Genomic DNA, 25,040 nt, shown 5'->3' on the forward strand with positions numbered 1-25,040 from the left:
ACGCATATCAAATATGTATATTATAAACAAATGATACACATTTCACATATCGTATACACATTTAACTGACACTAATAGACAGTGCAGCATCCCTTTAATTCTCCACTCCCAACAGCCATGCAAGGGATAACAACTCGATCACGGGACGTCGTCGTCTTAGTTTAAATCTTGACAGACATTTGTAAGTTCGGCATATTTTGACAGCGCAGCGGTTGTGTGAAACTGTCAACATGCAGGATACATGGCAAAAGTTGTGCCTTATTAAAGGAGAAAAATATATGTGAGACTCGCGCTATGAAATAAGATTATTAGTTGACCGCCGGTAACTGTCTCGCCAAATAAGTGTTTGTAAACCTTGGCATAATACGGAATATAAGTTTGTATTAGTATCTATGTGCTAATTTTGATAAAATACATTTTGTTGAAGACTCTGGTGTGGCATTGAACAAAACAATCGACGCAATTTTCGACGTAGCGTTAAAATGCTCTGAAATTATATTAAACACGCGGTTTTTATGATTGTGTTACACAGTAACATTTACACAACTTATTGCAAATCAACAAACGAGCCTTAAAAGAACATTGAAATTCTTATTTACAATTATCAGATTTACACAAAAACATCCGCGTCGAGCAAGTGATACATTTTAAAGAAACGTACACATGTAAATAAGTTTAGTTTGAAATAGAACAATTTAATAAAACAAGAATTAGTATTGATATAACAGAATCAGTGAGAGACAAAATGACGAAAGCATTCTGTTTGTTTTCAATACTTGTGTTTATGTTGACTGATCCACTGAATATAAACCAAGCGAACGCTGTAAACATCGGTAAGTAAATTATATTCGTATCTCAAACAAGAAACAACAATATCTATAGCTGACTTCATGAGAAGTTATAGGTTGTGTACACTTTGAGGATGTTTATCCCATATTGCACTTATTATTTCAAAAGACTTGGTTGTACACATTCAGATTGTTTGAAATAATAATGTAAGTATGTGATAAAAAAAAGAAACATAATTATCTTTATTTTAGATATTCAGTCGGCAAAATTATTGTCACATATACATAAAATTACCCGAGTATGTTTGTAAACAAATATGTGGGTATCACATAATACTAATTATCATACTCAAACATTAACCTCGTCCTCATAGACTTATCTATTTTGCAACGAACTGGTTATTACTGACTGGCCATTTACATACACAGGCAGGCGTGAAAGACCAGCTTTAATATAAATATTATATGAAAACAACAGCACACTTTTGTGCCGCGCAAACATATATGCGACGTGTATTTACACGTCTTATGTGCCAAGTATTATATTCATGTTATTGGTATTTTGAGTTGTAATTTGTTAAATCTGTGCAAGTTCAATAAATAGAAAACATCAAACTATTTTACCACTTTTGTATAAAGGAACGCTTATTGCATATACGGTTTACGGTGGCGAAATGAGGCGTAATGAGGCGCAATGCTATATGAAGAATGGTGGGAAGTTTATTTTATGTATATATCGGTCAATTACAAGTAAACGACCGGTGGCAGAGCGGGCAACTCCAAAAAAAGGTCAGGAGACTGGATACATAAACCGTCGGCATTGACTGTCTGCCTTAAGCAGCAGTGCCGAGCTCTGAGAGCACCGACTTAACAATAATCCTAATGAAGTGTGAAGTGAAACTGACAGTTTTATGTGTGCAACATCGGCATGGGCTATCGGCCTTAAGCGGGTAGTACCGGGCTCTAAGAGCACCGACCCTTAATACTAATGAAGATAATACATAATGGCATTTTGTTAAACGCCTTTGAACGCACAATTTTGTATGAAAAGGGTGCTATATAAATGTGGTATTATTATTATTAAAACTAGTAAATTTCACTTCTTATGGGATGCACGGCCCGGTCCGAGGATATGGAGCTCGGCTTTGAATGGGCCGTTCTGTGTCTATGTCCATGTTTTGCTGTAACATTAACCATTGGTTACTCTAATTGTAGTTATTCTTGCCGCTTGAGCCATATTTCATTATTAATAATAAACAAGTAATTAATGCAATCCTTTCGTTTCGATTTCGTGTAATACAAATCTGATATTGAAAAGTAAAAAGAGCTTGCGCTTACATTGCATTTAATAAATAAAATCGTGACGATCGACAACAATTTTTAGGCGGCACACAACAAGATCGTTGTGAACGAAGGTTTCACCATTCAAATAAAACAGTTTGTCCGTCATGTTGAATGCCGTTTTAAACTATATCGTATCCTTTTCATAAAATATGCTTCGTTTGAGGACAATGCAACTGCGATTAATCAGGATGAGTATATTTGTTATCCGCGTTGGTTTATCATCTGGCTTGTAAACGACATTTCTAGAAGGAAAATTTGCACCTTTATTTTTCTAATGAGAAAGCAAAATAAAACAGAAATGAATACTTTTTCGAAAATATATATATATATATATAATGCGAATTATTTAAGGAACAATTGAGATCGAGATCAATTCATCTTAGTATACTATTTTTCTCAGAATTCGATGTAGAACAGTGTATTCTTTATATCGTTATCGATGTTAAAGGAACATATGATATGTAATGAATCAATTAAATCTTTGTTAACTTCTACCATTACTTAATTTTCATAATTATTATCATCCATGTCATCACACTTGTGTATTTTACATTTGGCTAAATAGCAATTGAATGCTAAAAATCTAATAAATGTTGGTTTTGTTGTTGTTGTTGTTGTTGTATTTTGCTCTTATTAAAGTATTTTACTCGCACCAATTAGAGTCCGAGCAAAATAAACAAAGAATTTATTAATTTATTGAAATAAGGTATGTATATAATACATGTATATGATATTTGCATATGATATGTGTTTATCCACAATCCAAATGAATTTGCCGTATTATTTCCAACATTTTTCTATACTGATAAAAATAATATAATTATATGTACACTCGTTTTTATATATTGAACGTTTGTAGGATGTACAAATTTACAATTCCAATATATATGAACGATTCTCGAATAAAGCGAATTCAATGTATTTACACGTTGTGTGTGTAAACCATTATTAAAATGTTATTTAAATGTCTTAAATTCTGCATTTTTCAGTCTATAAAAGTATATTTTGTATAAAACCGGCTTAAAAGCATTCTGTTTAGTTCTCGCCGTTGTGTTTGATATGTTTTGTCAATTTTAGCGACCGACGTTTGACCATCGGCTCCTTTTTTGCTCTTTTTATCTTATACTTTGCAAACACGCCATATGCCATTCTTTCCAAAGAGAAAATATCAACAAACAGTGTTTTCGCTTTAAATGACTGACTTTGATGTTGAAAATAAGAAGAGAATGCGCTTAAAATTGATAACATGAAAACGTGATTATCGACTACATGCATTTTATGGGGCACACTAACAGGTTTTAGTCAACGCAGATCCTCTATTCAAGCAACCTTTTTGTCTCTAACATCGTTTCAAATGATCATAAAATGTGTCCGCAATGTGCAATTTTTCGCTTATCAAGATTAATATCTCTTGTATAACATGTTGACAATCAAAAGGATAAAGACTACATCCAAGTAAGGAAAATAAAACTGTTTGTTAATGATGAAAATATTTCATGTATTATCCTTTCTGATATACGCGAAATATGTGTGGAATATCTATAATGAAAATGCAACTGTTCATTTATATGCACGAATATGTTCCATATAAAAACACTTGACGACATAAGTATCAAGAATGGCATGCAGACATGGAAAATATTGATAAGCACCCGGCGTTGTGTGTGTGATTTAAATACTTGATTGAACGTCTTCAGATGGCCTCTGTTGTAAACACGTTTCTTATCTCACAATCAAAATGACTTACACAAACATCTCGAGCTTAGCCTTTGGTTTTTCATTATCGGTCAATTGGCCTAACCGCAGAAATCATTACGCGCGACTATGAAGCATCTTGTGTAAATGTCAGATTTTGTCTCCAAAACATACCATGTATAAAACTAAGACCAAGTTAACAATAACATGTGTTCGAACGTCCAGATATTGTTTAAAAAGAATAAGTAAATTTAAATAAATAGTCTCGCAAAGAAAACATACCATGTATAAAACTTAGACCAATATGCTTCGTGATAAATGCTCAATATCCCGACTGAATACGAAAATGTGAAGTAAACATGTGAGTTAAAGAAGTTTGGATTACATTTCGTTCAATTGATGGTTTTAATTTCAAGAACAAAATCATAGTAGTGCAGCAGTCAATTGTAATGTTATAGAAATATGACTTTTAGCAAGTATCATCCAATTCCATATTACAACACATACGGCCGACAAAAATGGATATTACAGATTTAGATTTTGTACATCCATTAAAGTATTGTGCTTGTACCATCCAGAGTATGGTAAAAAGAGTTAAACAAATCACTTATGGTTTCAAATAATTTACTTTCTCTGAAAAACATTTCGTATCTATTTGGTTTTAATAAGTAAATGATCGTGTATCAATAAATTATCAATTGTAACGGTCAAATATTTTCCGTCACATGATTGGTCTTAGCTCTCTGTTTGAATCAACATCGGAATGTGACAAATACTGCAACACGGCGTTACAGTGTCATCATTCATCACAATATATTCAATGATTTTTGTGAATGATTTTACTTTATGAATCGCTACATGATATGGAATGAAGAACAAGTTTCCCCAGTCATCTGTCTTGGTAATAGTGTTTTGTATTTCAGAAGGTGGTCCTTCATATATGGATTTTGCTCATAACCATGGCTATAACTAATATAAATTAATAATCAGATGAAAAAACCCAACTTTTTACAATAAAAGTGCAATCTTTTTTGTACATTTTGGAGTTATTTTAATATATGTTTTAATTTCACTGATGAGATTTTATGTTCAAAGAAACATACAGTTGTGCAGTGCTTGCTCTTAAGCGCCCTGCAAAAACATGCTTTGATTTCGATAATTGATTGTTTATTTATGTAACATATGTTCACATCATATCCTATTTTAATTTATTGGTTCCAATAAATATAGATCGTTTTATAAATCTGGTTGAAGAATATCATAATATTTATTCACGTCTCGTAACAAAATCCCCTAATAACTGTTTGGTTGAGTTAACCTGCTAAGGGGTATTACATAGACAAAAATGTGAAACACTTAATTTTGTATCACGGTCACACCCAAAGTTGAGATTACGCTGTGTGTGGTTTACCGTGTCTGTCAGTCCGCAATCCACTTATCAGCGTTTTGAGTGTGGATTATTGGTATTTCTTTTCAGAAAGTTGTAGCCCATCGTATGACTCAAAATAAATTTCTGTTTTCAGATTACCGTTGTTTACCAGTAAGGACAAACATATAACAATACGAGTTCTCTATGTTCTTTATATGCTGATGTTGAAATCTGTAGCATGCGCTTAACGATGCAAGTAACATCATTTTATTTGCTTAATATGGACGAGAGTCGCATATTGTTGATATGCGACAACACATTTTAGTTCAAACATTTGATTTACTCTTTATGGATGCAGGTTGAAAATTGAATGCCATGTGTTAAAAGGTTTTTTGTTTAAACGATACCAACTCAATCCCATACAATATTCTAAACGGTATTTTTCGGAACAATTTCATGATTTTCGTTTTTGCGACCTATGAACTATTTCTCATTGTAATTAGGTTAAATAAAAAATATATATATTGAATACTGTATGTGTCGTTCTTTTACTTATATCGTCAATTTATTTCTCAATATGTTCATTTAAATTTTACGAATGCACTCACGCGCCTACTCACGCACGCACGTTCGCACACCCACACAAAAGGCAGATACATGCAACATTTAAGATAAGGTTAAGCGCGGTTATTACAAACATGGTTATTAATCTAACATGCGTGGCATTCGTGGAGATAACTAAATACAAACATGTTTTCAAATCTTAAGTCATTATAAATGCAACTAATAGCTCAAACTTAGAAACAAGTGAACGAGCTTATTGCTTTTCTAAATGAAAATATTGGTCTTACCTGTTTTTTTCATTTAAAGATAAAAACACTAAAACGAGTTGGTATTTGTCTTTATCGAACAAAACATTCTGCAGAGTTTACGAACTTTTTTTGCATTTTACGCAATCTTAGTTTCGTCGTATGTTTGTGGTTTGATGATATTGTCCCATTTATTCAAGGCCTAGTTTCCGGAATGTCTGGATCTTTTCTTGTGATATTACTCTTACTGATCCGCGAATAAATATTTGTATTTCCCTCAGATGACACATTTATGTTTACTCTATACATCTTTATTGATCACCGCTGCATAAGGTCACTGTTACGTGAACACACCAGGGTGCAAATAAACGGATAAAATGCAAGATGTTTGCGTGCGTCAAATAAAAAAGGATTATTCTAGTCCATCAAGGATCGGCGCGCACGAGCTTGTGTTTTCTATTTTCTTCATTAAGCTGTTATTCATCGAACCCCATGACGATCCATATTCGTTTAAGATTATTCATTTTCGTTTACTTGGTTCAAAACCTTAAGTTAGTTAAGTTAGTTAATTCAACATTATTCTAATCTTAAAGAAGCAATTTAAAACTCACGATCAGAACAAATTTTATATTTTGATATGTCTTATATAGTTTAGTATTCAGAAATTGCTTACATTCCCTAAACATTGAAATCTAATCGCGCATCGGAATAATGCCTTATTTGGGTCTAAAAGGTTATCATATATTAATTATACTTTGAACATCCCAGCAAGTTCAAATAAGCAACTTTATCAACAAGAGATAATTGAAAGTACATAATCAATGTTGTCTTAAACAGAATAAGTTTTCTGATTCTACAAAGCGTTTAAGTAATGATCACATAAAATAAAACTCAATCTGTCAGCATTTATTATTTATATTAAGTTACAAATATAGCTTTAACCTGAACATGATTTAAACCTTACAATCAACGAATACATTTACTTTTTAATATATATGTAAACAACTGTATTCTAAGCATAATTGCCCGAGGTCGGTTGAATAGGAAACATAGATAAAATCTTTATCATAAATAAAGCGCACCGGCGCGTTGCCAGGGCGCGCAAAAAAGTTATGCGAATATATCATTGTGTCATTGTAAATATTCATAATAGACGCCATGTTTTTTCTCTGATTACTACACCCTGTTATCATGCATGCTTAACGCGGCCTTTTCACAGATTTTGGCATGTATTGAAATTTGTCATTAAATGCTTTATATTGATAAATGTAAAAATTGGATCTAAAAGTTTCCAGTAAAAAACGGTCCCTTTAAGAATCTATCACAATATATCTTAAAAATGTAAATGTGTAGTTCCTGCATACGTTCCATAAAGTGAGTTGTGTATAAAATATATTCAATTCAGGATAAATAATACAATTAAGTTAGAATATTAAAACAATACATACGTAATAAATGTCTTAAGTAAAAAAATAATTTATTATCAAAGTAAAAATGTGAACACCTTACGGGCGAATATGAATATTTTGTTGAATATCTATGTTATGAATCTGCCAATGTGTCTCTATAATCGTCCCTTTAACCCCAAGCCCCATATTGAACTGATAACGACGCCATCACGAGACGCCCTCATCTGAGTTAATATCGGCGATAGACAGACAGTTGTCGTATCGACACACGATGAAAGCGTGGTGGTAGTGAGAAATTGATTCAATAGTAACTGACCAAAGATAGAAATATAGAAATGTTATTGTGTTCAGTTTGATATAGAATTATACAAGAACTAGTATTGACGTAACAGAACCCGTGAAAGTAGGAATGGCAAAATCTCGAATGTTGCTGATATTTCTTTGTGGATTGACTGATCTAATTACTGTCAAAAAAGTGAAAGCTGAAAACATCGGTGAGTAAATTATGTCAGTTTCAATAACAAGAACAAATACATATTTATAATAAATCCTTAGATGAGAAACCATTACATCGATAATAAAACTCAAAGCATCTGCAATATTTGATGAGCCTTGTATACACTCATAAAATACATATTTATAATAAACCTACCAAATTGAACGAAAATATTAAGTGACAAAAACCACTACTCTTATGTGCAGTGTGAACATGCTTTGATCCATGCTACATGTATTCACTTTGTTAAAAAATTATGTTAAATATTATTAAAAAGTCTGTGTAAGATTGTTTTCAGTTTATAATAGCGTGTATGGCATAAAACCGGCTTAAAAGCTTACTGTTTTCGACACGACTTCGTGTTTCAAACGTTGTTGTCTCGATAGTGGTTTATTCTCACTCTAGGTAAAAAAAAGCTTTTGGTAAATTAAATCATATCATAAATACACTTACACAGTGAGATAACGTTTGGTCTTACAGAGAATTAGTGTATGCAATATTGTTTATTATTCCACAAGTATAAAAAAGTAAATCTTAACATACAAATAATGTCGATTGATGATATAAATAAAGCAAAAATAAAAGCTTAAGAAACAGCAAAATGTAGCAAACAAATAAATAAAAATTAAATAAACACAAACCTTTGTTTTACCGACATTTATATTGAGACCCCACTTCTAAGAATATTCATTTATACAATTAATTGCTGTTTTCAACTACGGGGATCAGTTAAAAAATTGCAATGTCATCGGCAAACATAAATATAAAAATATATAACATATCAACATCATTAGTATATATGTTCGTAGAACTCAAATGTTCACCAATATAATTTAACAACAGAATAAACAGAATAGTTGACAATGGCTTACCTTGCTTGACCCCTAATGACACATCGAACAATTCTGATAAAGACATTGAACTTGATTACTTTATAAAAGGGTTCACATTTGCATAAATGGATTTCGGCATCACAAGTTTAATCCATAGGGCACAATGAATGATAGTATCAAATGCTTTTTCATAGTTTACAAAGGCACAAAATAATTTTAAATTATTCGCTTCTTCTGAATTATACTGTGTAGAATAAATATACAGTCCGACGTACTACGATTGTTTCAAAAATCAAATTGACATTAATTAAAAATGGAGACATTCTCGAACCAATTATTTAAACGGCTGCGCAGCGTTAAAGAAAATATTTTGGCCAGAATATTAACTAGAGTTGTCCCTCTATAATTTGCAGGATTAGATTTATCACCCTTTTTGAAAAATGGGATAATTTAGCCATTAGTCCAGGACCCAGGCTATACGCTGTTATGAAAAAAATAATTGCATATTTAGACTAGGTATGGGGCAATAATCGTTTGCTATCAAAAAAAAAAGGTTCGCAACGTTACATTAGTATGGTGGTCATCGTTTTTGACCATCGTCCTCTCTATTTCTGATCCAACTGATGTTTCACTTTTTTACCTTATATATTTTCAAAAGTTATATTTAATTATTTCCAAAAATATGGAGATAATGTAATCGAATACTCTTTTCGCTGAAAGAGACTGATTTTGATGCTGAAAACAAGACGAGTTGTAATTGCTTTTAATTAATAATATACACATGAGATAAGTGCCGACACATTTTCATGGGGCTAAAAATGAGGTTCTTGTGACAACAGACCCATCATTTAAGTAATCTTTTTTGTCGTTCATGTTGTTTACCGTTTCCAACGATATCGCAGCAACTTAATAACATTTGTCCGCAAAGTGCACATTTTTGTTTATCAAGATTTAATATAACTTTTATCACACTTCCAACCTCACAATTTTTAAGCATCGATGTAAGAAAAATGCAACAGCTTGCTAATGTGGATAAATCTCTAAGTTAACATCTTTCCTTTTTTACGCGAATTACAAACGACATCTCTATCAGGAAAATGCAACTGCTCTTTTATCTGGACGAATATTGTTTTGCCAAAACACCACACGACGTCCTTGATTATTAAGAAAGGCATGCAGATGAGGACAATTACTGATAATTACCGGCTTAGTGCGATTGTAGAACTTCAATCTAGGTCTTGGTTTTCAGTTGCTTTCTGTTGTAGAAACGTTTCTTATCTCAACCAGCAAAAAGGTTTCAACAAACCTCTCGAGCTGAGTCCTCGAACAATTGTCCTTATCGCAGAAATCATTATGCGCGATTATGAAGCATCTTATGTACACATACAACCTCAATGTAAAATCTTTCTCCATAAAATTGTTGTGAATATATTGTTAAATTATTGTTTAAAGTTATACACCACTGTTAATTAATTAACACTATCACATAGAAAACATAAAGTATTCAGAGGTAAAAAAGTTTTCTTAATGAAAAACTGACTGAATCAGACTCTGTTTGGTTGACGAATGCTTGTTAATATGTCATTTGATTGATGTTGTTTATTTTATTAACAAAATACAAACAACAGATAAAAAGAATGTTATTGCATTCGATATATCGCACTCAATAAACAAGTGTGCTCGTGCACTCTAGATAAGAAGATATATGTTGAACACATCAATTAAGGTGACAAATAGTTTATTATATATAGTGTGTATCTGATAAAGTTATCTTATTCATTTGGTTGTAATATTAAATTGAATGTGTGTTAATATTTTCAATAAATGTGCAATCGTTACGGCCAAATATTACCCGTCACATGATTGGTCTTAGCTTTCTGTTTGTCTCAACAACGGAATGTGACAAATACTTGAGACCTCGGCGTTACAGTGAAGACATCTGATTCGTCAATGATTTTACTTGATGAATCGCTACTCAAAAAGGGACTAAAGTACAGTTATTGGTCTTGGTAATCGTGTTATGGCTCTATTCAACTACGAAAAGAAGCCCACGATTCGCTACTATTTATCACATTTATTGAATTGGGAAGACTCGTGACAGTCATTGATTGAGGTACGACACTGGTACGATTGAGTTACGACGAATCGTGGGGTTCGGTTGAAGTCTTGCGAATAAGGTCGCGACTTCACTACGATGTGTACGAATCTATTGATACTGTACTACGAACGATGCGGACCGGTCCCGACTAAGCTAGGACCTCACCGAACGCACCCATGAATTAGGCGCCAATATCTATTGATATTGATCTAAATCGCGAGAATCTTTGCGGCAAGGGGACGTTACTAGCACGATCATTTTTAATTTATTCATAAATTGGTTATCCCTTTACCTACGTGACCGTGCCCATCAATGATTTTTTTATTACTGACAATATTCTAAATATAAAGTGTATATTATTTGTGGATGATGTTGCGAGTTGCTCTGAAACCGCTACTGAACTACAGCGTCAACTGAACAGTAGTTTTGATTTCAACCAATAAGTTGCATGACTGTTAATGACAAAAAACACGAAATAATTGTTTTCAGAAATGGCCATACTTTTTCTGAAAATATAGAACAAATCCAGGCTCAATTTTGCAAAGATTTTCTTGATCTTAACAGGTCAGCCAAAAATTGTATGGTTCAAGGGGAGGTTGATAGATAACAATTATGTGTAGACTATCATTTCAAGTGTGTTAAATACTGGTGTAATCTTATTCACATGCCATTGCATAGGTAGCCCAAAAACTGTTATAATATGTTGAAACGTCAGGATGAAATCGGAATGGTCAATTGGACTACTTTTCGCTTGTGATTTCCGCATTAAGAAATAAATAAATAATTCAATTTTCTTCAATTTAAGTTTATTTGTCGTTTTCATTAGAGTAATAAAATCAATTTCATTTCTGTTCCACTATACCAAGAAAAAAGGTGCATGTGACGTTCCGCGTGTAATTAACAACAATGAAATAATAATGCAATTCGTTTTGAATGACATAAGTGTTTTTTACATTTAGACAATGTGTAAAATATCTGAGATCATGTTCTATACAAAGATGTCGTCCAGTTTCACTAAAAAACTTGTGGTTGGAACATCTTAACTTTACAAGTGTTTTTCTATAGTAGAATTCTATTTTAAGCGAAATACATTTTTCTGGTTCAAGCAGTTTCACATCTAGACGAGAAGAATAAACTCACTGACCATTTTTGCGTGTTACAACAAATAAGGCGATCTTTAAAAAGTTGTAAAAATACATCAACATCACCAACATCTTGATTAACCCAGATGTAACCAAAACCTTAATTAAACGGCAGATTTTTAACAAAAGTAGTCCAATTGACCATTCCGATTTCATCCTGACGTTTCAACATATTATAACAGACACGTCACATTTTACATGCATTAGTTTTGATTAGTTTTATAACGAGAGTCGAATCACATATGGTACACCCTAAAATAACCAAACCACCTGCATTTGCCAACGCATTTTAAAGGGACTTTAAAGTTATTAAATATTTTACTAACACATTTATTATGTTTTGAATTGACTTAACTAAATTAATATCAAGTAAAAAAAAGTTAAATTATTAATATTGCCATTCCAAGGATTCGAACCTGGGAACTCTGTAAGCCGAAGCTAAAGCGCTACAACTGCACTACGCAGCCTTTCACGAAGATAAACGAACCATAACCACTAGATCTCTTCAAGTATATTCTATATATACATTTGGGAAAAGCACTACAAACGCATCATTATCTGACCATTTTTTTCAGTTTATGAACCAATATTCTTAACATTTTTCTTACCCAGGAGTCTTATTTCGCTTGTTTAAATTATAATGCATACATTCTTTTTTAATCTGCGAAAATTATGATGAAAATCGCCGATTTCATCAAGCTGTGAACGTGTCCCTTTAAACTTCATAAAATACTTAAACCGGAGGAATCTCGTTCAAGGGATTGAATATAAAAAGGCAATCCTTTTTAATGATGGTTATTTTTTGTAAATTTCAAATTCTGTGAGATATAGTGATTTATATAAAGCTAGACTCAATATGTATTCACTCAATAATTTTAATAACTACTCCGCCTATCTAATTACAACTCATTATTTATAAGACTCTGCATAATGGACCAAGTTGATAGCTTCTAATTTGTTTAAGCTTATATTGAGATTAAATTCAATTATACTTGTTGAAAAATCTATAAAACAAATTGAATGTTAATAAATGGCCGTTCTGGTATTTTCGTTTAGCTCGGTTTTCTTGAAAGAAAATGTTAATTGAGCGATTTGGTGTGAGTCATTGAAAAACTAAAACTGAAATCAATTAGATAAAAGTTCTTGAACACGCTCCGGGGCTTCACATTATGCAGGCTCAGGCGCCGCAGGACCATGCAAACAATAAAATCTACACTCTTATACACACGAACACGCGCACACGTACACAAACGCACACGCACGCACTTACATAGACAAGGTTTTATAAATGATTAATTCATTGCTGTTCATTAATTTTATTTCAGGCTCAGCAACCAACATCTGTGAACATTTTCTTACTAATAAGAATCTCATTTCGCTTATCACCGCAAAGAAGGATGCAACAACCCCTTGCGCATGCTCGGAGTTTGATATGGCGCTGGACACTATGTTTGTAAAGGTCGGGCAATGCTTTGAGGAATGGCTGTTCAACGATGGCATGAAGCAGAGGTGCTGTTATAGGTACACAAGAAGAGTCCCGTCCAGTTTTTGATAAATACTTTTCAATGTTTGGTAAAAAATACACTTTTTAAAATGAACATTTTGATGTGTGTGTGTCAAGTGTTGATATATATAACTTTTTACAGCGCATGTGTTACTAGGTATCCACCGTACATATTATGTATTTAGTTATAGAAACTGTTGCGTATTCGCATCATTGCTAGAATAATGAGGAATATCCATAGGTACTTCAAAATTTAGCATCTAATTGAACAATAAACAACTCATGTGCCCATATATTGTATATATCTTATATTATTTAGCCGAAATGGGAATTTACTGAAAGAGTTCCCTGATGGTGGTTTTGTTCTTCTCGATGGAATGGAACATTCAATGGATGCTGTCCACGATGCTTGCTGTCATGGTACCAACAAATCTACATGCAGGACGTTTTACGACATAAACCCATCTGATAATTGCAAGAGATACGAGGAACCAATAACAGGTGAACGTTATTGTTATTTATTTGCATATGTACACTTAAATAAGATTGATTAATACATGCTTATATTGAACTTTCCAATTGGGTTTAGTAATTTGATAAAAAGCTGCCGTTTTAATATATAAAAATTTACTAATTTGATTTAATAATATAAGCGTGTGTGCATTTCTTGTTAATGGCCACTTTTGTGTTGGGTTTCCGAGGACATTTCAACCTTTGATATCGTTTTCAACAAAGTCCAATCCAAACAATGTCTGTAAATAATATATAGATGAATTTAATTCTTTATTGATAAGAAGAGTGCCGTGTATCCGGAACTTCTATTCTTATGTTTTCGTTTTAAAAAACTTTGGAAATTATAAACGAAGTGCTTATTAACGAAATGGAAACTTACCGTTTTTATTTTAAAATAAAAATAAATTGAAATGAAGTAGTTAAGTCGATTATATAAATTGCAAACGTGTTTATTTCTGTAACTTCTGTAACGCAAGTTATTTTACGTTGCGACCAAACCCGCACTAGTTTCATGATTGTGATACACATTTATTTTCCACCAATCCATCATAGAATAATGTTTCATATTAAAACACATTAGCCAAAATATATCTTATTAAAATTAATAAACGCGTTTAGATAATGAATTTGAAAAAAAGCAGAAAATTTCTGAACGATAAAAATACCCAGTGGATTTAAACACATAATTATATTTATATCAAGCAACAAGTAAAATAAACACTGTGGCTTTAGCACTGCATACAACGTTTCAGTTCCGTTCCCATACAATATATCGGCTTTTTTTACTTCTGTTGACACTACGCGTTATCTTTTATATGAATTGTAGAATTAGAGACTGCCTTTACAGAGCTGGTTAATTATAAAGTACCTGTACTTTGTCTCACATTTGTTTTCACACAAATGAAATTTGCATATGTTTACACGCGTAGAGAAAATAAAATATAAAGTTTATTGTACAATCACCGACCTGTTTGTTGGTTAACTGTTTTATTACATGTGTTTCCAATTCCTTAACCAAGATAATAATTTACTTTCATCTTGTTATATTGCGTTTATTATTTAAAATAAAAACATCGTACATAAATATTTTCGCTTTTAAAGATTAAATAATCATTAGTCTTTTTGATCTTAAATCCGCAACCATGTGGGTTTGTTATATTTAAAAACAAATAAATTATTTTTTTATCATTTCATCATTTTAAGGTTAAAAAAGTCAAATGAAAGTGTGGGGATATTGTGTAAAGTGAGAAAACAAGTGAATATTAATAAGTGAAATTTTAATTTAGATTCCGATTCGATTAAATTTAAATAGTATATACAAATACTTGATTATTTTTGTTTTAGCTCTGTCTTGGGGAGACCCGATTATAGAGACAGTCGGCAATCCGGCATACAACTACTCCTTCAATGGTCATGGGGAGTATGTGTTCCTGAAATCAACTAACGGGTAACCTGTATTTTTTACTTATAAAGTCGTCTATTAAAGAACCTGCTTATCAGACGAGTAATGTTTTTGCACGCGTCTTCATTGAGACATAATATTAAAAGCCAATATAATCATAACGCCAATACAATCATAACCATCGCTCGAGTATGTTGGTTATCCATTTTACTTGTTTATCAAGCGCAACGTCGAAGCTGAGCTGTTTCTTCAAGTTACTGAAACAAAGAATTTACTTATATAGCACCCTTAATAATGAATGACGGTTTATAATATGTTAAACGGATAATCTTGCTTAATTTAAGTTCCAATGTATCTTTCTTTAATTATTTCTTTGAGGATTATGCAAAGGCAAGAATTACTACTAAACTTTAATACAAACAGATATTCTTAAAATCAAAAGAAATTATGTTTGCAAGAAAAACAAATATTGTTTATGAAGTTTCTGAGCGTTTGGGTTTCAGACTCGAAATTCAAGCACGATTGGATTACCTTGTTAGTGGGAATAATGACGCAACCATATTCACAGCGTTCGCATTTACGGTGGGTGATGATTGTATATGACAATGAGAACTGTTCAATATAAGTTTGTTTCATGAACTTTGTCGTATAAACTAGTTTAATATATACAAATCCTTAACTCCATTAGTTCAGTTAAAAATTTGTTAGAGTCGATTCTGTGTTCTTGATTTAGTAAGATGCAGCTCTGACCCTGTACATCTGTGTTTTTCATATCTTATCTGATTTTTTTTTCAGAATAAAAACGAGTCCATTCAGGTCAATTTTTTCCGATCTAACAAAACATGTTCTCTGTTCTTAAACAACGGAACCCTTTGGAAAACAACTATCACCTGCACGCCTAGTAGCCCTCCTATAAAGACCGATGGATTCCAGATGATGTGTTTGCGTCCGCCTTTTAATGGATTCCACATTATGCCAAACATTACCCTGAATAACATAGCCATTGTAAGTGACACCATAATGCACACTTTGATCTGAGTTAAGTGTTTAGTAACACATTTCACATTCCTTTCCATTTGATAATAAACAATTTATTTTTGGAGGCCCATAGATTAACCAATTGTTGAAACACTTGAATAAACGTAACACATTACATTTTTATTACAGCGAAAAACGGAAGTTTGTTTTAAAACTTGCAAATGTTGTTTCTTATAACGACGTTTTGATTATTATAATAAAATATATCGAATAAAAAATTAATAAAGAACAACACATTTTAAAGCAACGAACAAGTAGGATAGCCTTCTTGTTCACGAACAATATCGGTAATTACATGGTTTTGCAAATCGAAACTTTGAATACCGTTTTTGTACTTACTGCCTTTAACAAGTCTTAATAATCAACTCTTTACGAAGATCCAAGTCGATAACAGCGTATAAACCATGTGTCAGGTCAGAATGTTATTAAATGTTTTAGGATTAACTGTTATGGATAGGGGGAAACGTGAAATGATCGTTTTATTTTGATATTGACAATGATTGTATTACTTATTTATTTTTGTTGATATGAATTTTCTTTTCTGAATTAAGGTTTAGTAAGGACTGAACAAACTGAGATTCGATAATTTAAATGAACGCTCATTTTCGTTTCTTGGTTAAAATAATGTGAAAAAGACATCTCAAAATTAATGTATATGCCTTTTATATTAAATTGGTGGACATTCGGTTAACATAGATATTTTCCTTCGTGAATAAGAATATATCATAAATCGATAATAACAAATATCCCCTCTAAAGCCCATCTATATAGTGGAATTTAGCTAAATTAAACCTCGTGGGATAAATAAAGTTACAGAACGCTGAATACAGCAAACACGCTCAAAATACATACGTTCTACTGTAGTATATTATGACGTCATTAATAACATTTTAACTTAAGTCGTTTTTTTTCAGTTTAAAAATTTTGAAATATGGTTATACTGAGAAAAAGGTTATATTAAGAATGATCTCGCTCTTCCGATGTTCTAAGCTTTGAAAAACGACCATTATTATATTCAGCACTAACACGGTACTTTCTATTACGAAATATGTTTATTTATATAAACGTGTTGTTTTAAAAACATGAATGTTATATGTGTTTTAGTTTTACTTTTGAATAACATTCACAGGACATTTGGACGGACGGCGAGTTCATGAATATAAAAGTAACCTCTAATCCAGCACTAACAAACATGACAGGTCTGGCTGGAAATGTTCAAGATGGACATTTTGTCTCACAAAATGGCTCTGAATATCCAGTGAATGCCAGCGAGCATGATATGTTTGACTACGGGGAGTCTTGTGAGTATCTGGATAATCTGAGGCAAAATCCAGTAACATATCGATGTTAACATAGCATTTTTTTAAATTAAATACTATCCTCTTTTCTCTTCTTTTGTGTTTGGTGCCTGAGTGGTACCACAGCAAATACAACTTAAAATATGTATTATAAACATAAGAATAATGATATAACATATATAATAACCCAGATTATTATGGAATCATTTACATTTTCACAAAAAGCATTCTATTGTTCAGTTATTCTTCAGTGTTTCATAATGATGGCGACAGTATATCAAAACGAATGTTTTAAATCACTTTACTTTGAGATAGTAACTACTCCTATCAAATGACGCGTTTGATCGTTCTAATTGCTTCACGATCCTGAATAAAACTTAACCAATCATATTGCTACGTTTACAGCAATATTTGCGACGGTTGATATTATATTATACTATTTAAAAGAGGTATTTAATACATGAAATATAATTATTTTAGTACGATATAATGTTAATGTTCGAGAGATGATAAAAACGTCATTAGTGCATTTAGTTTGTGTTTCGCGTAAAATTTGTATCTTATTCCATGTATTAGAATGGCATCAACAGTGATCACTTGAAAGCATTCGATATATACGTATTAAAATGAGTATTAAAATGATAAAGGAACCACTTTTGTGGCGATTGTTATATTAATTTTTACGGTTTTATAAGAGTTGTTATCATCAGCTTGTTGTTCAATAATTACATTTAAATTGTATGCATGTATTTATACGTAAAACTAACCGTTCTTAACTTTACCATTGCAGGGGCCATAAGAAAGAACATAACCCTTTCAGTTTTCAATTACAACGTTACTGGCGGAAACTTTAGCTTGTACAACATATATTCAAAACCAAGATTCCTAGAAGATCTTTTAAATAACTTCACAGCCCTTTTTTCAAATTGTACTTTAATTAAGGGAAGTGCGATCAATGAAACATGCACACAATCTGATGGCGCGTTCAACAAAGAGTGCCTGCTGACCATAGCAAGAACCTGCAACATTTCAATCGGTCAAGCCATTAAAAATGAGACAAATAAACAGCTTGCCGACTTCATGAGAAAATGTAATATATTTTCATTTTCAATGTTTAGCCCGTCCACCCGAGTTTTACTCAATCTATGTAATTAAAGTCCAAAGTGTAAAATACGATACATCGCATAGTTGTATACAGCATGCCACATTTAAACCTTAAAGTGATATTATGGGCATTTTTCACTGTTGAATTGAGATGAAAAGAATTAAAAGGTCAAAAGAGTTAGTTAAAATGTGGTAACTAACCAATTATATGCAACTCATCTTGCTACCCTTTGTTTATAAAAATATATATTATATTATATATTTTACATGACTCACCCAGTCCTCTAAGCCGAAATGATCCTTAAAACAAAATTGTGTATTTGTGTCGTATGAACGAATCTGCACTAAAACTAAATTTAGATTTACATCGTACATCAAATCATTTCTGTCATCAATTGTCAAAACGAAAGAACGCTTGATATTCAAATGCATTATGTTTCTCTTTCCGGGATATTGTTTTAGTATGTTGATGCAGCATTAACAAATATAAGTGTAAATCAAGTGAAACACCAAAAATAAACAACGGTTGCGATAGACACCTATAAACATAGCATATACTGTTAAGTGCCAATAATATCACTTTTAGGCGATTTGGCTACATTTGCTGTTGTATTTTGACATCGTTTTTTTTATTTAATCACAATGAACAGCGTGAACATAGTTCTATAATTTTGAACGTTTCCTTCATGAAGAATCTACAATATGTTTATGCAATACATATTTTCGATTATATAAATAAGTGTGTAAATAATAAGTAACATATGTTGTTAAGATACTTAAATTAACTTCCTTAATATTGTCCTAACTTTTTTCTCTAGACACACTTATTTACATCGGAAATCAAACAACGTAATTAAATGTCGTAAACGCTCGTTCTCTGACGTGGACTTTTTATTGAAATTTATAGTGAACGTGAATATTACAAATAACTCGTCGACTGCTATATTTAAATATATAAAAAACATTTTTTTACAGCGTTGCGTACAATACTGTGATACATTTTGTAATCGTTCAAAGATAACATACTCACATTGGAATATGTGGTATTTTGGTATATCAGCTGAAATCGTCATTATACCACACAATGATTTAAATAATCTAATACATATGTCATGTTGACTGTAAAGATAAACACAAATGATGGTAATATCGTGAGTCTTATATCAACGTTCGTTCTACTGAAAGCAAATTGAAATTCGGACAATTGCAATTTACTCATTTAACAGTGAATTGTTCAACAGATAAGTGTATAGTACTTTGATAGTACTTTGATATTGACCCTTGTATTACTTTAATGATAACGATAACTTGACCATATTGTTAAAGTTATTAAACATTATGTAACAAGCCTCGTAGCACTTGCCATGTTCAAAGCAAATATAACCATTGTGATCACACTGCTTAATTAGCCATTTTATTTATTGAAAATAATTAAGGGAAATGGACATTCAATCACAGCCTTTTGATGTGTGCCTTAAATAGCTTACATGTCCAATCTTTGGTTAGGCTGCAAAATGAAATGTTATTATGTCGGAAAATGTTTTGAGGAGATACATACACACTTTTTGACTAACTATATTTATATTTGTAGCAAATAAGGCGCCTATATTTAATGAGACATTGGCGAACACAAAATTTATGCTATTGAATGGAAAAACCATTTTGACTTTGAATCTGACTGCGATGGTGAAAGATGAAGACCTACGAGGTTTACGATTTGAAGTGGAACCAATGTTAAATGAAGAAATGCACGAAGAAGGTTTGATTTGACATATAGTTTAACACACTAAACATACAACTTATACAATTGAATGAACTTATTATGTATATGATCGTTAAGAAAGGAAATGGGATGCAACGCGTTTTGGCTGTAGTATTGCGTTTTGACATATTTTCCACTGTAATATATATATATATATATATATATATATATATATATATATATATATATATATATATATATATATATATATATATATATATATATATATATATACATTTTAGCGGCGACGAGTTTCTTTTGCAAATATATAGTTCTCAGTCTATTTTACACTATATAATCTATAGACCCAATATTTTGTTTTGTTTTTCTTTTTAACTACTGAGTGAATATTTTTAACAAATTCACAGGTAAATGAACAATATGTGCTGATGATGGTAAACACACAACAAAATTGGATGCGATTAGTTGTGGAATGAAAATTGGCCCTATATCTGTTTTTTTTCACTATAGAATTTGCGTTTAAAGCTCCTTTTTAAGTACTTGGTGGATCTCCCTTAAACATTCACGAATGAATTAAATAAATGTGTCGATGAGCGTGAGGAAAGGAATTTGGCTGTTTAGGGTTAAAATTATGACTTTTTGTTATTGTTCTGTTGATTTATAGATAGTTGATGAGTCTGTGTCCGAACATATGTTGTGTGGACATCAGTACACATTTCATTAGTTGTTTCAAGTATTCGAAGCAACTTGTTTCACAAAGCGAGCTAGCTTTGTTAGTAGAGCTTTTGAGCTATTATTTGGAGTTTTAAATCAAGCTCGGTCACAATTTTATGTGATGATTTGTTGCTCGATTTTTTTTGCACGGCTATTAGCCGCTTTCCGCTCAGTTACTGGCACAAGTATTCAAAATTTAGTTTTTATGTTTTTTATTTGGCCCAAGCCTTAATTCGTCGACGCTATGTAAGTTCGGTAGTTTTTTTAATCGTCCGAAAAATTATTTTTGACACTTCCGCTTAGTCAATTATTTATTCATGGAAAGATTGTAGTGCGTTTATTTAAAAAATTTAGAAAAACTAAATATACATTGGACTGCGTTTGGTTATATATCCATTTGCTTAGAAGTTCGCATTTGTTTTAGGTGAACTATTTAATTGGACAGTTGGAGTAGGCTTTCGGAACATCAGTGAGAAAAAGATACAATTCATTGTCTATGACAGATACAACTTGACAGATGAACTCAGTGTCAGTTTCCGCTTCTGTGGTTGTGAAGATCCGAGCCAATGTGTGTTCAAGGGTAAAGATGATGGTGAGTTGTTTTGTTTTTGTTGAAGTGATATACATAATGTTGGTATTTGTTGCTTTTGAACCATATGCTATACTAGTCTTGTTGCTGGTAGCAGTGTATAAACACATGTAGTATTCACTATAAATTTGATACTTTTTCTAATTCTCATAGTATCGTGACTTTAACAAACAAAAAAACTCAAGAAGTTCTGGAAAGTTAATGTTTTTTTGTTTTTTTAGAAGTTTTAATTTTTTCAATGGTTATCCGTGACTATAACGACGATCACTCTCTTGATTTCCGGTGTATATTGGAAAGTAAGTCATGTTTATTTCAGGATGATGCTTCGATTATTAAATTACGTATCACATACTTTTGTTAGTTTGTTTATGGTTTATTAAATAGAATTATCAAATAGTTTATATGCCACTTATTTAAAAAAAATAAAAATATTTTAAGATCAACATGAGCAAGAATTTCGTTTTTCCATTCAGATACCTTTTATAGAACAAGCATATGCACATAATAACTAACCTCAGCAACCAATCAGAAGGGCCAATATTATGTGAAACATTGTACATGATTCAGATAACTGCAGTGAGCAAAGTCAAGCCAGTATATTTTCAAAAAATGGCGATTGCAATGCAGTTTTAGTTGTTATGTTCAAGAATACGTTTTTGACTAAAGATTGACATATAGCAAATGCTTTTATTTTCACTTCCATACTTTGTATGTATTAAAGAGGGCAATTACTGCGGATAAACATGCTAGAAACAGTTTAACTATAATATCTAGCGATACAGAATCGTTCATAGAAAACTGGTCATGTGTTCCAACTTGTTATCTAATTTAAATTCCACGTGAATGTAATTATTTTTGATTTGGTTTTAAGTATAAAGCTTTATGTCAGAAATTGACATTATTCAAGAGAGAATGCATAATTAGTGTGTGATAGTTTATGTGTTGTGATTTTTGATTATATATGAGAGATAAGATAAAGACAAGCGGATTATGATAATCTTGTTTATAACTGATAATCTTGTTTATAGTTATAAATATCTTACTTTTCTTAGTATATCATCCGCATTAAAGGTAAAGGAGGAATAATGGATTCATCATGGACGTCTGTAAGTTTGTTTGTCTGTCCGTCTATCCGCTTTTCTGTACGTCTTTCCGTAGACATAATCAGCCATAGGCTTTCTACAGACTTAAGATTAGACATTTATGTTATGTATAAGTTAAACGTAAGTATTCCTATAATTTCAATTAGGTTTATGACTTTTATCAAATATAGGTTTACTGTTTGTCTGTAAATATCGACATTGAAATAGTTTAAATTGCTAAGATGTATAGATCCAACAAAACATTTATCAATACTGTTTATAGTGATTTGATAGTTTTAACTTTACACAAAAACTTCAAAACATTGGTTTCCCACAACATTAGGTTCGTTCGTTCCTACCTATTTGATTTCTGATGATAAATATAAGCGAATGTTTGTGTTGAAGAGTATAACCGTTTGCAATTATTGCCCATGCTCTTTCTGTGCAAAACAGGAACAACAACTTATAATTCAAGCATGTAAACCAAAACAGTTCAACGGTGTCCTGTCTAAAAGTCCCCACTGTTTAAATCCGTGCAAGTACTTGGATCATTGTTAGTAAATAAGATATAGGCTGGCGTTCATGTGTTAATGTTTATATGCGCTATTGCACTATTATCATACACATTACAGATGATGACGAATGTAAGTATTTATTCCACCGACAGGTATTTAGTTATATCTCATATACAAAAGCACGCATTTAATAAGTTTGTTTGATCGAACTACTATGAATTACGAATTTGAGTTAAATAACATAATTGGCTATTGTATCTTCAACCACATAGTACAGCTGTTTGTGGACTTAACTTAAATGTTGCCAACAAACGGTACAATGGCTTTGTTATGTATAAATGCTTTCAAATTTTAGTATATCCAGAAGTGTACCTTCGTATTCAGTGAAACAACGAGGAGATAGTTTCGCTTAATATTCTATATGTTTTGTTTCTATTAACATGTTAAGTACCTAAAGGTGTGTAATAATATAAATGGTAATATCATCCAAATCACATTATAAACATTTTATTATTTAATTATTTATTTAATAAACGTTTGATTCGTTGAATTACTGTTTTTGTTTATTATTCTGCTAATTTGATTTAATTTTATTCTTAAATGGGTACCTTTTATTTGTTTCTGTATTCATGTATGTACTCAGTGCAGCACTTTCTGATTATTCATGCATATTTGCAAGTCTGTTGAATAAGCATGTATTACTGACAGCATGGACACATACGTTACAGTACGGGTATGATATATCTTTTGCACGAATATATCCGTCCGACAAAGCTATAGTTCAGATGGTTACACGCACTTACGTTACACATACCAACCTTTAGTAATTTGCAACGTATCTTACTTGCTGTATTCATGCATATGATGAAGGGATGAAGTTATTGTTCAATCAATTGTCAGTTGTACTTTTAAAATTGTCTTTCTCATGTGTCTAATCATATATTTCTTCAATATTGAATGTTTGTATAATTAGAATACTTGGCACTGTTTATCGTGTCTATCCTTATAAAACTCATATGCAAATATAAATTTTTGGGACTGTTACTAGCAATCTTTAGAATTCATCAATTTGTTTAAAGTTCGCACTTATAATGATAAATGTTTCTTCAGCGACTGCGAAATGCACATGTCCGAATCGATATGTAACTGGAGATTTTTGTGAAATTGAGAAAAATCCATGCGATGTATACCACTGCTACAAAAATCAGTGTAACACAAACTATTCCGGAAATGGAAGTCCATGTCTCAACTGTACACAGGGATATTTTGAGGAAATGATAGGAACAAGACAGTATTGCGTAGGTATGAGTGTTTTTATTAAAATGTAATACTTGCTTCTATATCAAGCTTGTCAATCAGGCGTTAATAATAATGTTGTTATGTTGAATTATCTTAACAAAAAAAATTGGTGTTTGTTGTAGAAGCTTCTCACGCACAACAAAATGATGCATATAAAAAAAACACAGGCTTACATTTACCGTCATTCCCTTCTACCATAAAACTATTTTGCGTTCCTGTTTGATTAAAGCAAACGGTAAACTCAATAGGGGAATTCAGTATACAATAAGACTGCGA

The 25,040-nt window shown here is 31.8% G+C and overlaps 1 protein-coding gene across 1 annotated transcript in view; it reads left to right on the forward strand.

Moving 5' to 3' along the window:
* The window catches only part of LOC127865825 (uncharacterized), a 182,952-nt gene that overhangs the window by 121,981 nt on the left and 35,931 nt on the right, over positions 1-25,040 (forward strand). The window contains exons 2-11 of the mRNA XM_052405851.1: positions 13,309-13,504; positions 13,807-13,988; positions 15,345-15,447; positions 15,906-15,984; positions 16,198-16,407; positions 17,570-17,741; positions 18,529-18,828; positions 20,434-20,601; positions 21,704-21,871; positions 24,576-24,767. Coding sequence (XP_052261811.1) covers positions 13,309-13,504; positions 13,807-13,988; positions 15,345-15,447; positions 15,906-15,984; positions 16,198-16,407; positions 17,570-17,741; positions 18,529-18,828; positions 20,434-20,601; positions 21,704-21,871; positions 24,576-24,767 — 1,770 coding nt within the window. The remainder of the gene's footprint in view (positions 1-13,308; positions 13,505-13,806; positions 13,989-15,344; positions 15,448-15,905; positions 15,985-16,197; positions 16,408-17,569; positions 17,742-18,528; positions 18,829-20,433; positions 20,602-21,703; positions 21,872-24,575; positions 24,768-25,040) is intronic.

Source organism: Dreissena polymorpha, chromosome 2, assembly GCF_020536995.1.
Source record: "Dreissena polymorpha isolate Duluth1 chromosome 2, UMN_Dpol_1.0, whole genome shotgun sequence".
In the NCBI taxonomy this organism is placed as follows: domain Eukaryota; kingdom Metazoa; phylum Mollusca; class Bivalvia; order Myida; family Dreissenidae; genus Dreissena; species Dreissena polymorpha.